Below are 14,877 nucleotides of genomic sequence, written 5' to 3' on the forward strand. Positions count from 1 at the left end.
ATCCAGTAATATAGAGAGTGCACCTACACTATGAAAAACACATTTAAAAGGGCAATATATGAAGTTCTATATTCACTCTTTCAATGACTTTCACAGAAAATTCCTTAGCGTTTAGGACAAAGACATTCTCCAAACTCATTCTATCTGACAGTCAAAGTCCTTTCCTCCGCTTTGAAATGGAAAGAAAAATTTTTACTAGAAATTTTCAACAAATCTAAATGAGGTATAATCACGAAAGAAGCATTCAGTCACTTCTTGACAATGAATGTGCTAAGCTGATCTTCCCTCCTGTCTACTTCTTCACTACAGGAACAGCCGACGAAATTCAGTGGGGCCGACTGTCCTGTTCAAAGTAAGAGTGGGGAAAATCTCAACAGACTAAACCTCAACAAAGGAATAAGCAGGTGCCGCCTTTTTGCAAATATATTTTTATCTATGTCACTACCAGTCACAGACAGAGAACCTCTGAATGGCTGCTGAAACATTTCTGGTCAAATCAGATTTTAGATATCTCAACTTTGCAGTATCAGAAATTGAGTGTTTTCAGAAAAAGACAGTATTTTGGTAAACATAAATCCTGATGTTGACCATTCAAATGGCAAAGTAGAATGGGAATAAGGAAAATAAAACAATGAATAATAGATGCACAAAGCAAAATCCCCGTGGCTGTGAATCAAGCTACAGCCACAGGAAAGATGTTAGACATTCATCAAGATTCTTTCTTAAAAATAAGAAGTCTGACTGTGTCCTTGATGACACAACTGCAACAGAAACAAACTGAACCTGGAAATTCTCTAGAACTGATTCAGAAAGCAAGAGAATGCAACAAGAAGTATACGGATAAAGCTAAGGAAAAATGATGGAGGTTTTTTTGCTTTTTAATTCAAGCACTTGGGAACATGAGAAGCCTCAACAACCATACCAATACAAACAGAAACAGCTGATGTACAGGAAGGAAGGAAAGGCAAGTGTTCGATAAACATTGCCCCTAGTTTTTGAAGGAAAAAAAAAAAAAAGATAAGTATCATTACCTACAGAATTTTTGCTAAATCAAGACTCTTTAATCCAGAAAGTGCAATAACATGCCATTAAGGATTATCAGGTCTAGCTGAACAGTTTTCTGAAAGCTAGCAGTTATTTACCTTGGCTTTTAGCTACTAAATTCCAAGACTGGAAAAAGGAGCTAATATTCCAGTTTTGAAAAGGGCCTAGTGGGATATTTTGGCTAGGAATAGGTTTGTCAGCATGATGTTGATCCCAGACAACTTAAGAGAATGTCTTACATAGATTTATTTTTTTTTAAACACAAATTAGAAGGGTAATATAATTTAAGTCAATCAACATGCACTTACATCAAAGTAATTACAAGGTTAGATTCTAAAGGTAACAGTATTGATGCAATGCAGTTAAGAGTTCTGTATGGCACATAGCTCAGTGTAATTTGGATTAAGCAACTGGGACACCACAAAATTGATATGGCACACATATAAACTGTTGACAGGTTTCAGAACATAACTGTATATGGGATATCTTTGTCAACTGGATTCTCCATTCAGGTTCACATTTTTTTTGGCCCTATGCTACTTGACCTCTCATCAGTGATGTGGAAGAAATCAACATAATCATTTGCAGATGAGAAAAAGATGCAGAAGATAACAGGTTACTGATGTATATTATTTTGTAAACTGAATACAGCTGGGGGATTCATCATTTGCATACTTAGCACTGATGCATGCTGTGCTGGAATATTGTGTCCACTGGTGAAATCCAAAATTCAAGATGAGGTTGAGGAATGGCGAAGATTACAGGAGAAACACAAGAATGATTAAAAGACTGGAAAATAGCCTTTCTGACAGAAGATGCAAGTCCAACCTACTCATCAGTGAGAAAGTTAACTTGATCACAAACCTAACCGTGAATAAACCAAAAATTTCTTAACAGAACACTTTTCAGTTTAGCAGAAAAACTATAACAAGATAAAATGAAGAAAACTGAAACCAGAGACAGTAACTATTAGACCAGTGGGTCAGGATGACTTCTCCCTAACTGTCACTAAAAAGAAGAAAACACTCAAACATAGATGAAATATTGACCTAAAAGACAGCCTAATGTCAACAGACTGATTTCAAGGAGTTTTCGCAGCCTGTGTCAGGCAAAAGGGAGATTCTATTATCACAGATATCTTTAGATGTCTTCTATTAATTTACAAAAATGCCACATAGGTAATTATCTTTCATTACATAATCAACAAATACATGGCATATATGATCAAGATTTAAGAAATACTAATTAAAACAAGTCCTACTAAAGCAATTTTTAAAATTATTGTTTTCATCACATTTTAAGAACTATTCAGTGCCAATTACAGTTCAAGAGAGAGCTTCTAATTCCTAGAGAAAAATGAGAACAAGTTACCATCTTTAAAACAGGACAAAAATGCGTAATATGATCCTCTCATACAGTTGCAAGCTGAGATGCAAAAGACTGAGCGACCCCTTTACAAATAATTCTACTATTGTTAATATCAATTAAACATAAATGTTATTTCCTTGTAAAATGGTGTCCTCAATTTTGTAATTTTAAATTAACAATTATCTTTTGAAATGAGAACATTTTTATGCATTAAACATGACAGCAATATAAGAGGATAATTAAATATCACAGGAAAGTAATTAGTTTACAGGACAGACTTTAACAAACATGTTCTTTTAACTACTGATCAAGTTGGATACAAAAGCATAACATTACCTGAGCTTTTTCAGTACTTGTTGGTTGTAGATGTCTGTACAGCACTTTCTTCACAACATCAAGAAACAAACAAGCAACTACTATGAGGATTATGGCAAACCAAGCAGAACCACTTGACAACAGTTGAACAAATACAAAGTACATGTCCTGGGTATGTAAAAATGGCCTGAAAAGTTAAAGAAGTGGCAATTACTAACAGGAGCTTCTAGAAACAGACTCAAGCGTATTTTATTTTACACGAAGCAGCAAGCCTCTCAGGATGCAGAGTTACAACTGCATGGTGTCCATGAAGTCTAGCAATCTGTTGGACCTGACCTGCAGAGAAACTCTGGGGAAGGAGGGTACCGAACTTTGGTGGGAAGCATTCTGGTTTAGTGTTAAACTGTGAAAAATCAATCACCATCCTATTCCTCCAAGACCCCAAAATACAAGTAAAAATGCATTCCTTTACCAATTCAAACTCCAGCATCTTCATTTCTGTTGCAAACATTTACCTATTACATAGCACCTTTGGGAACCTATCTACTTTTTTAAAAACAAAAATGCCTTTATAGTCACAGGCTGTCAGAGACGAGTAATTCCCTGTGCCTTGAGCACAGGACAGCTTAGCAGCATTGCTCAAATTTCTGAAAGAATCACCAAAAGCGAGTGATCGCTCTAAGTTTAAAAATTTATTTTATGACACCTGTGACAAAATTCAGAGCAACATGGTAGAACATAATATTTTAGTGTTTTTTCATATCTTCACCCATCATAGGTGCTATAGAAAGGAGAGGAAAAAGCAACAACAAAAAAGAATCACTCACCAGATAATTCCCCCATAAAACAAGGAGAATATGAAATAAAATACAATGGATCCCCAAGTAACAAAATGGTTTATCCATGTCCAGAAGTGAGTTTCTAGTGCCATCTAAAACAAAGATAACTTCAGTGAACTTCCTTTTTCCCCCCAGTTCACAGAAAATGATAATTACTGGTCTGAATGTACTTATGAACTTTCAACTCAAACAATAAATATTGTTGTAACATGCAAAAACTACAAAGAAAAATTTTAACCACCACTGAAAGCAAACATAAAAATCACTTATCTGGAATCCTCAATAACCAATTACTTCCATTTAACTTTTGAATCAATTTTAAATTATTGCTCTATTACATATTTGCCTATATACCCAAACACAGAGAGTAATTAGTATAGCATCATACCTTCATCGTAACAGTTATAACCATAACGGTGAAGACCAAAGTACCAAATGTCCAGTTTCCAAACATCTAAGAAAATGCCAAGGCACAAATCATGGAAGACAAAAAAAAAGAAAAATCAGTTAAGAGCATGCACGGTAAGTTAGATTCTTCTCAAGTCAGCTATATTAATGAAACAAGTCCATGGACATAAGCTTGTGACAACTAATCATCATGAAAAAGCAAGAGGGATACAACACTAACTACTATAAAAAAATATAGCTTATGATAGGAGCAAAATTAACACCCTACAAGTCATCTTCCTTCTTGGTTCAAAACAAATCACCACAAAGGCTACATGAAATATGAAGAAAGTCCAAAACAGTAACATGAAATGATAGAAAAATGAAGATACCAATTTGATCAATTAAGTATAAGCATCCAATAGAAAGCAAATATTGGGTGGAAAGTATTCACTTTAACATAAGTGCAAAACACTGAGTTTAAACATTTCCAGATCATTTTCAACATGCAGCATCACCTGAAAGTTCACTTTTTACCTCAAGCACAATTTTACAATTCAAAAATAATGGTGTCATTCTACTTTTCAAAGAAAATTCTAAGGAAAAGACACTTTGTTTCAAGGCTAATAAACCCAAAATTAAGCTTCAATTCTAAAATGCTGTATCTGTCATTTTTGTATTCTCTTGCCCATGTAAATTAAACTATCAAAACTCTGAACAAGTTCTACAACAAAATCTCAGCTCTGACAACCAAGCAGGGATGCTGAGTTTGTAATCTATCTACACACATGCTACTCAGACACACGCTGTCATTCTACAACAGGTCCAACCGCTCAGCTCCCGTAAGCAGTCTGGGTGCTGGAACTGAAGACGTTGCTGGTTTGTAGCTATTTTTGCCACTGACATACTGAACAAAGACCAAACCCTCAACTCAGTATTTACCGGTAGCAATCTAAGCAAGCAAGGAGAGAGGTACCACATGCAGACAGGCAAAGTCATCCTAGAGTTGATTTGTTAGTACAGCACAGAGGCACGAAACTGGGATTCGCACAGTTGTAGTCCTTGTTACAGAGCTCTGACAAAAAAAATCCCAACAGCCCGATGATAAACTCACAACTGCTTCTCTCTTCTTTACACAAGGTACAAAATTGAGGCAGCCGTGAGTCTGGATTTACTGATAATTTTTAAGAGCCTTGTTATAACATATCTTCTGAAGCCTTCTATTGACTTTTCACACTGATAGCAACGTTTAACAAGCAAGGTGCTTGCTATTAACTGCTGCAATAATGATCTTAAAGGAAAATTAAACTACTGCTCTCGAGTGACCTGTGAAAGAAAGTGTCTTTGCTAACACTGCTCTCAAGGGTCACAGAGTTAGAATGCACAACGCAAACAGGTTCTTGCCACCATTTTATTTTTGAACACATTTACACTGTGGATGCTGCATCCTTTAATCCTGTGAAGTAACAGATACAGTATTTTGTATCTCCTCCTCTTCTAAACTCTTACCATTTGCCTGTTAGGTTTCAATATCTGACGACATGCACCGCATGAAAAAGGGGGGAGAAAAGAAAACTAAAAGATCAAGTAGTTGTACAATGTGTTGAGGTAAACCTAACAAACCACCAACATTAACAAATTATTTAGTCTCTTCTATTCTGCTTTGCTCCAAACCGAGAACTGTGAATAAAAACGTGAGGCCTTGCACCGGCCAACCCTGTATCACACGTTCGCACAAAGCTATCACTTCTGGAGGATTGTCACAAGAAAGCACTTCAGCAGAACACGAGTTTCTCTTTCCCTTAACTTTGGCTTTTTCAGCACACATTAAGTTTTCAAAATACTTTGTGCACTGCAGATATTTTACTGCAACACGCAGTTCTACCAGTTCCAATAACCATCTTTTAGCAAACACAGAGAGGTAGAGAGTAACTCCAAATAAATTCTAAGACCTTTTTTTTTTTTTCCAAGTCACATTACAGAAAACATGAGAAGCCAAACGGCATCTGAAAGCTATTTATTTATTTACAGTATGCTCATTCCCTAAGCATATTTAAAAAATCTTGAGGTTAATTTATAAAAGAGAAACCACTAAAACTGGTCTAGATTTATAAAATGTAATCTGTTCCCCAAACTAAATATTCATTACTAAATACAATGAAAAAAGTCTGTTCCTGCCTTGCGGACATTTACTAAGCAATTCTGAAGTAAGGTGCTTTGACAATTAAGACAGATGCACCAAAACACACTGATTCATAGTGTAAAATCATTTCATCAGAAAAGCACTGAAGGCCCTTTACCAATTCACAAGAACAAAGTCACACAGCTTATAACAAATGACGACAGGGCACACTCACATCTCAGCTGTAAGAGACATTTTAATCTGAAGCACAATTATTTTAATGTTCTTATCAAACATCTCATGATGAAATAGTTACTCCAGCTAGCTGCACCACCCTCCCTTTCTTGCTCCTTTCTCTGCAGGGATGCCAAGTACGAGTTCACATGCTCACTGATTTTAGTCACTCGACACATTGTCTGTGCATCATTAGATGGAAACCCCCCTTTTTTTTTTTCCCCCCTAACCTTCCTGAGCTCATGCCCACTCTCTGTCACCAGGTGACCACTGTGAATAGAGCACGATGCTATTTTTGTACCTCGTGTCGTAACTGGCAACTCTATTAAGCGCTACACGAGAATCAGCAAGCACTTCTTGTCAGTAGGAAGAATGGCATAATGAGAAGCGAATGTACTTTTGCATCACTACCCCTAACAGAGAGAAAAATCAAATTCTAATTGTTCTAAATGAGGTTAACTCAGAACCAGGGAAAATGAGGAAGCAGACTTGTAATGGTTTCACCCAAGCTTTGGAGTTTTTTGTACATGATTTTTCCTGTTAACTTTAACATCTTTAAAACAGAAAGGGTCAAATTAGTTTTTGATGATGTCATTAAGTTACTGACTTAAAAACATTTATTGAATAAAAAGTATGATTTCAAAGCAGTTTGCACTACTTAATTTTTAGAATTTCTGAGTAATTAAAATAACACCTTTTCAGGAGAAGCTTTAAGACTTCCAGCATCTTTCAGATTTAAGCCTAATTTTATAACAGATGCTAAAGACATCTGTGTTTGACACTGCAATTAAGTCCAACTCAAAATGAGTTCTGAATGAATGAATATAAATTCTCATTTACTGAAGCTATATGATTTTGACAAAAACGGTATATAAAATAAAACAAGGTTTAAGACAACTATAACACATTTGTTATCTTGAAAGATATGTTCTTCACCGACATACGCTTTCTGACAACATGTCTTACAGCTTCCACACTAAGAAATGTTTCTGGAGAGCACACACAAATATTGGCAAAGCACCTTTGGTAATTATGTAGTTCATAAAAATAAAATAAAAAAAATCTTAAGATTTTTCTGACACAAGAGGATTTAAAAAAAAATTAAAAATTAAGAAATATCACCAAAAATACAGTGGTAGAATAATTCTTATGATATTGTACCTGGCCATTTCCCAGCAGAGAAGTGTCTTCTCCCATTAGAAGATACGAGCCATAAAAGAAAATAAATGCATGAAAGAAGCCCAAGATGGTCCAGTAAAGAAATGGTTTAAATCCCAGATGGGCATTTTTACTGATGTCTCTGCAGAAATAAAACAGATTTTGGATTTCACATTGTCTTTATATAACCCATCAGCTATTCACACTGCATGACTGCTACTGCTTTGAATAAATGTAACTTTCAACCACACCAAGATACATTTAACGAATGCTGACATATGAAAAAATGCATAAATCATGGGCAAAAAAAAAGAACTCTGAGCTCTCGTGATTTGCCTCTGCTTTATACAGGGATCACCAATGGCAAGGGTCTCTAATGGGTCAAATTCAGAATAGCACAAACTAGAAATCTTCTCCCTGGAGGTGGAATTGCAAGAGGAAGAAAAAGTCAGGTCTCCTGATGCCTGCCCCTTGTTCTGCTGTAAAGACCTTTAGGAAAATAGAAACATCTGAGACACGTTTATTTTTCACAAAAATACATACTTTTTTTTCTCCACAAAGTAGTATGCAGTGCACCATGTAGCCACTGGGAGGACATCTAATGCTACAGGAAATCATTTCCCCTCTTAGTAAAGCATTTTCATGGTGATTCCCCTAACCACGGTGTCCTAGTTTTTCATTTGCGTGTCTGAGTGATTTTCACCTCCTACATGTAATGACGTAGGGCTGCTAATCACGTAAGCTGACCAAGTGCTCAATTCTCTTCCGGTCTTAGTATGATTGACATAAAAAGATGCTTCTCTTAAAATACTCATGTTAATTAACTTTTAGGATGAAAACTACATAGCTGCAGTTGTTCTTCCCTCAAGACAGTTACTAAAAATTGCATAAATTACAGGTAAAAATACCGTAGGAATACATGATAGCAAGTTCAGACTTCTGCAGATGCCGCTGCTGTTCTAAATTATGTGTCACTGTGACAATACATAAAAGATATACATACCGATAGAGCACAGGTTTACTCTGTAATACATGCGGATGCACATGCTGTTCAAAAAGACTGTATATGAGGACAGGCAAGGAAGTGAAACAAATATTGTACAAAGTCAGGTATACGCTGTCATAGAGCGTCTGAAAATGGAAACAAAAATTATTTTGAGCCTTGTAAAGAAAAAATTTGTTCATATTTATTAAAATTTATTAGCACACTAATAGCAGCAGCAAATCATTAAGTGAATTTACTAGTTAGGAAAAAAGCTATACTTGCATGACCATGTAGTAACATCAAGCTACCAAATATAAAAAATTAAGCCGGATATTTAAGTGTAAAATCTGTGCTGCTCCTGTGTAGTTCTTTCCCATTTTTCTTGTTATTTATCCTGAGTGTTTCATACACATCAAGATGCAAGGCTTCCACTACTTACCTGTTGTGAAAATAAACAGAAGAACTGATATAAAAATTGTGGTGTAATAAAGCACACATTCTGAAAAAAAAAAAAGAAAAAAGTGAAGGAAATGGTTAGTCATGAGTATATGCCTCTCAACCCTGAAAGAAACCTGCTATTACAAGCTGATAAAAATACACAGAGACAGTATAAAGCATTTCAGCATTTTACTTGGCAAAATGAAGCAATATGCTTTGCTTGAGAGCATATTTTGTTTGTCCTTTCGGACAGTGAACCTGAAAAATATAAATCATATGTGCTTGATGAACACATTTCTTTATAGGAGTACAAGTAGTATTAAAGGAGACTAAAGAAATACATTTTCCCCTCAGTTTCTTCTTAGTAATTTCTTTGCAAAACAGTTTCCACTTTTCATTTAAGAAAGCCTGCACCCTGCTCATGTGTTTTTTGCATGGGAGTAGACAAAACAAAATCCAAAACCTAACACCCACCTGTTATCTTCAAATGCAATAAACAATAGAACATAAAAAGTGGCTTGGTGGCCAATGCTAGAATCACAGATAAGTTTCCAGTCAGATAGTTAATTTTGACTTCTTATCAAAACTGATGATCACGTAAACCAGTTATGAGCCTTGCGTTTCAAAGACCCCAGCCCCACACTGAGCTCCCAAGCCTGTCCCTCCTCCTCCCTCCAGCACTTTGCTTATGCTCCAACAAGCTCACCCCGCTGCTCCGTGCCATAGCTCCCCAGGAGGTACCCGGAGACAACTCAGTCCCTGGTGCTGCTTACTTCCCTCGCAGTGTCTCACCTCAGGATTTCTTACGTCAAGGCTGGGAATGTTAAGCTTTCTTGAGATAAGCCTGCTGGCAAAGAGCATGGTCTCTCCCCACACGCCTTCCACAGGCCCTTCCCTCCCTCAACTACCTCCTGTGCTCCTTTTTCCTTTTCGGAAAAATGAACGAGTTTGGTTCATATTAAATCAATAAACAAATAAGGTTATACTTTTACATCTTGCTAAATAATGCATTTAATTTCAAGCCTGTAATACTGCTTTCAGAGAGAAAACATGTCTCCCTCCCAGCCCAGGCAAACTCATTGTGGTATATTTAAAACCCATTTCTAGAGGGAAGTACTAAAATGCAGAGTTAAACTACTGCATTTGGTTGTAAAATGTAAAAAAAAGCCCAGAAAACATGTTTGAACAGAGATGTTTAACCTGTTCCCAACAAAAATGTTAGATCTGAAATAAATTTCTTGCTGGAAAAAAGTCATGCATTTTTCTGTAATCTTCACTGGCACTCTTTGAAGACTTACCTTATAAAAAAAGTACTGTACAAGGGTTGCTATTCTAATATAGTAAAAGTGCCCGTGAACAAAAAGCAACTTGGAGAGGAATTTAAACCGTGCTATTGCATAGTCACTGTTTCTTACAGCTTGTCTTCCTTCCTTGCCCATGATTCCTATAATATTTGGGAAAGTAAACAGAAAACAGGTTAAATATTGTAAAAATTAAAGTTTAAAAACCCCCAACAACAATACACCTGAAGCTACAGTTCTGTTTTTCTGCACTTCGACATTATAAAGACTTCAGCAACTTTCTGTTCTTACAATAGCAGTTTACTTACTCTGATGGGCTGACAATGCTCGGCACTTGTCACAGCTCAACACAAATTAATTTCTAAAAACTATTATTAAGATTAGGATAGGCATACACAGATAACACAATATGTTCTTTTACAGAATAAAAGTGGCCCACAATTATATCCTGGTCTTAAAAATCATGGCCACATGATTTACATGATAAACTTCACATACACCTTTTAAACCACAAAGGGTGACAGCTTGAATATCCTGATGTACCACTATCTCATGTAAAAACCTTCAGTATTTACTACTGGAACAAACACCATCGACCAAAGTCAGTAAAGGAAATACCAAAACACTATGTGATGGGTACCAGTTCAGTTATATGTATGTTTTGGTTTGTACTCAGGCATATACCACAGTACAAAAAAATGTTTAAAAAAGGTCCTGGCCAGATAACAGAAAACAATATAAACAGAGAAAACTACCAAGCTTAGCTGAGAATCAGTGAGTCTCTCAAGAGATATAATGAAAGCCTTCTCCTCAGAAACAAACTAGGAACAAATGGCATTTCTCCAGTGATACAGATGTAGTGCAAACAGTGGCAGTTTAGCAAAGAAAGGTTAGAAGGTCAAGTTCACACAGGAACGTAGAACTTGACAATGTCTGAAGTTAAGAGACATCCGTTTACAATATCTGAAGTGGAGTACTTCTGAAATTTAGCTACAGATAATCTTTGCTGTTCTTAAGGCACCATTAAGCAGGACCTCTGATTATTGGTAGACTACACAATAAACCTAAGACCTGTGAAAGCAAACAGCCTTAAATTTTAAATTTCACTAAAACTCTGCTACAACAGATGACTCAGATTAACATCCTGACATTGAGGTGCAAAAAACGTTAGAAGTTTACCTACTTATAAACACTGCTCATGATCTAATCCTCTACTGAAATTTGCATCTTATTTGCCTTTATCTCTTCTAACAAAAGAGAGTTACCTATGCCAACATGTGCTTCTTGTATCATGCTCACATCATTAGCACCATCACCGATCGCTAATGTTATAGGTTTCTCTGGAGATGTTTTTAACAGTCGCACTACCTGGGGGGATAAAAAAAGGAAAAAGGAAAAAAAAAAAGGGGTAGAAATTTTTCGAATTAGACAGTTTACCTACAAACCATGCCTCCAATTCCCAAGTATCTTAGTTACCTACCTGTAAATACAATTTACTACATTTTATAAATGTGCACACTTGGATAAATAACATCTTTGACATATCACATGTGCAAATTCATTGTTCCCGATTCCTAAGGGGTAATTATTTCAAGTACATTTACCATTAGATCTTAGTAAGCAGCCTTGAAGAGGTAGCAAGGCTGCAGTATGTCATCCAGATCAGTCCTCAGGAGATATCGAAGACTGCAGTAATTCAGACAGACATCTATGCCAAAAGGTCAAGACAAATCCTCTGACAAATTTTACCAACAGCAATCAGCAGCAGCTCTGAATGACTGATGTCATGTTTTTAAACACGAAAGATGTTTAAAAAGACTTCTGAGCCATAAAATATACAAAAATAAGTAGTGAGACAACTAGCCATATATTAACAAGCATTAAAATTAAAGGGAATGATGAGGGAAATATTAAGCTGAGTTCCAGCTTAACCTTGGAATAAACCTCACAAAAAGTATGCCTAGAGCAGAAAATCAAATGCAAGGCTAGAATAAACTGCAAAACACTTCCTTCCCCACCCTCCCCTCCCACGTTGTATGGCGTTTGTCTCGGTGATTTATAGACTTCAGTGTTTAAGATTAAAAAGTCACTGCTGCAAAAATTAGGTTTTATTGTACTTCATGACAAAACACAGGAAATAATGGAGATTATCTGCTGGACAGGATAAGAATCAAGGAAAGTATTATTGGCTGCTATTTGCCTAATTTGGCAGTACAAAACACATTATAAATCAAGTTACATGACAAAATAAGAACAAGGACACAACACAGACAAATAACTACACCTTAAAGAGGGGATGGAAAAAATTTCAGCTGAAGAGTGTAAAGTGGACACATCCAACAAATTGCTTTTCTTGTAGTAGTCACAACCAACTTGACAACATTTTATTGAAACTAATATTATACAGAGTTCTATATACAGCTGAACAGTTTTATAATGAAACGATTCTAAAGACTGCATTAAAACTCTGACTAAATGTTGGAAGGAGGAAGAGTGACCTCAAACAGGTCATTCAAGCTATAGTAAAACAGCCTGCTCTTTTTTGCACATCTAGTACCTCACATAAGGGTTTCCTAATGCTTTAAGGTAACAAGACACCTTTTCTCCTTTTCTTTTTGACAAGCTGTAAAAATACAGTGGGCAACGGTGACCTTTCAGAGACTTAATATTACTGAAAATACATGCAAAAAGCCTTTAAAGTATACAGATAAGCTAAGAGTATAATTAAAAAATACTCCAATAGAGGTATACAATTGAATATTAGTTAAAAAAAAGGAAGAAAGCAAAAAATGGAAAAAATCAAAAGGAAAGAATAAGTAATACAGGTCTTCAGAGCTTAGCTTTCTAGAGTAAAAAAAAAATTTAAAAATCTGAATTTGAATTTTATCTGATCTGTATTTGAATAAAATTAAGTACATGTGAAGGAAAAATGGTCTTAGAAGAGAGCACTAAGGCAAACCCCTCCCCAGGAAACTAGGCCCTTCTACTGGAGACTTCCCTTCTACTTCCTCCTCAAACTTGAGTATTTTTTTAAATCTTTAGCAAAGCTCTTTTTTTTTTTCCCTACAGCTTCATGAATTTTCAATTTAGCTTTTTTGCTTTGGAGAAGTGATGGAACAGGCAACCCAAAAGCATGCAGGTCATCAGGATAGCTACTACCTTACAGAACACTCAAGAGACTGATTAAAGATCAGCCTTTTTTCTTGCACAGTGGCAGTGCATTTTGACTCTTTCCCCCACCCACTTGCAAATTTTCAAACATGGGTAGAAACTTCTGACTACTTCTACTCCAGAGCAACTGAATTTAACAAGGACTCAAAAGTCACACAAAGGGTCAGGCAAACAAACAAAACAGAAATCTTTGCCTCCTCAAAGCATGATAAAAATGCCTACAAGACGATCCTGATTATATTTTCACTTACCTTTGCTTTCTGAAGGGGTGCCATCCGACAGCACAACACTGCAGAACAGTTTTTGCAAACTTCCATGAACAGTTTTTCATGTTCCCTGAGTGCAAGAGAGAGGCTGGTCCCATCCACAACCAGTCCGTGCTGGATAACATGGTCTTCCTTTATTCTATTCAAGGACAAAAATGTTGACTTTGTATTGGTGTAAGGGGAAAAGTTAAATTTTGTTATGAACTATGCAGTTGCCCATACAACAAACAAAGAAGTTAGCCTGTTAGACAGACTGCTTCTTCAAGTCTGCTATTATATTAACAAACAGATTTCTAAAAAGGCAAATTCATGTGTTTGGCACATACACCAAAGAGATTGTTGTAAAATTAGAAAATAAAAGCAAATCAAGCTAAGAACATCACTGAGATATTAACATCTCGGGCATTTTACCTTTTGGCTAGCTGTCTCAGTTGCTCTGCGCAGGTACTGTCTGACTTGTGCTGCACAAGCTCAAGGATGTTCATGGTTCTATGAAAGTGTCCACATGATAAACTGACACTAACAGCCGTTTCGTGCTTATCTCCAGTGAGTACCCACACTTTGATACCAGCCAACCTGAGAGCTTCTATAGTTTCTTGGACTTTCTCCTGCAGTCTAGAAACAAGATAAGTCTTAAATAACCAATTAAACACTTTACGAAGAGAGCTCACATTGTAATTCCATGTTACTCCTGTAACCCCACTGTCATGATGACTTAAGACTGCATTTCCAATGTTACGTATATTTTCAGAGCATCGTAGTCTGGCAGATGACATTCTGTTACCAGCAATAAAACGAAGGCCTTGATGAAACAAAAACTCAACTTCAATCCTGCTAAGCGATCAAAACTTTGTAATAAGCACATCTTAATTTAAATTAGGCGCCACTGCTGCATCTGAGAACCTTTAAAACAGTCCACAACAATTACTATCTACTCTGGTAAAGCTTTTAAGTGCTCCATCCATACATGGCAGAGTACAATACACCATCTGACTTACAAAACATATACTACGCAAACAGAATGCCTTGTAAAGTAGCTATGTATAGAAGTTCTCCCAAGGAATTAGCCATTACCCTAAATATTTACTGCAATTATGCTGTTTCACGTAGTGTGCCTCATCAGGACAGATTTAATATATGTCATCGTTATTAAGCCAAAATCAGTTGGTAGAACACGTTTTGCATGCTCCTCAATCCAAAGAGTGGTAAACACGCTAAACAAGAATAGCAAAGAACTTTTGCTGGTGGC

The 14,877-nt window shown here is 36.2% G+C and overlaps 1 protein-coding gene across 8 annotated transcripts in view; it reads right to left on the reverse strand.

Moving 5' to 3' along the window:
* The window catches only part of ATP11B (ATPase phospholipid transporting 11B (putative)), a 68,921-nt gene that overhangs the window by 17,479 nt on the left and 36,565 nt on the right, over positions 1 to 14,877 (reverse strand). For all 8 annotated transcript variants that reach the window (XR_012836808.1, XM_075761473.1, XM_075761471.1 and 5 more), the window contains exons 19-28: positions 14,040 to 14,243; positions 13,614 to 13,767; positions 11,457 to 11,559; positions 10,189 to 10,334; positions 8,892 to 8,951; positions 8,471 to 8,598; positions 7,471 to 7,609; positions 3,955 to 4,020; positions 3,555 to 3,658; positions 2,749 to 2,914 (exon numbers count right to left, since the gene is read on the reverse strand). Coding sequence is in view for 7 of the 8 variants with exons in the window: in XM_075761473.1 (XP_075617588.1) it covers positions 2,749 to 2,914; positions 3,555 to 3,658; positions 3,955 to 4,020; positions 7,471 to 7,609; positions 8,471 to 8,598; positions 8,892 to 8,951; positions 10,189 to 10,334; positions 11,457 to 11,559; positions 13,614 to 13,767; positions 14,040 to 14,243 (1,270 nt within the window). In the remaining variant the exon portion in view is untranslated. The remainder of the gene's footprint in view (positions 1 to 2,748; positions 2,915 to 3,554; positions 3,659 to 3,954; positions 4,021 to 7,470; positions 7,610 to 8,470; positions 8,599 to 8,891; positions 8,952 to 10,188; positions 10,335 to 11,456; positions 11,560 to 13,613; positions 13,768 to 14,039; positions 14,244 to 14,877) is intronic.

Source organism: Balearica regulorum, chromosome 9 (assembly GCF_011004875.1).
Source record: "Balearica regulorum gibbericeps isolate bBalReg1 chromosome 9, bBalReg1.pri, whole genome shotgun sequence".
NCBI classification, from domain to species: Eukaryota; Metazoa; Chordata; class Aves; order Gruiformes; family Gruidae; genus Balearica; species Balearica regulorum.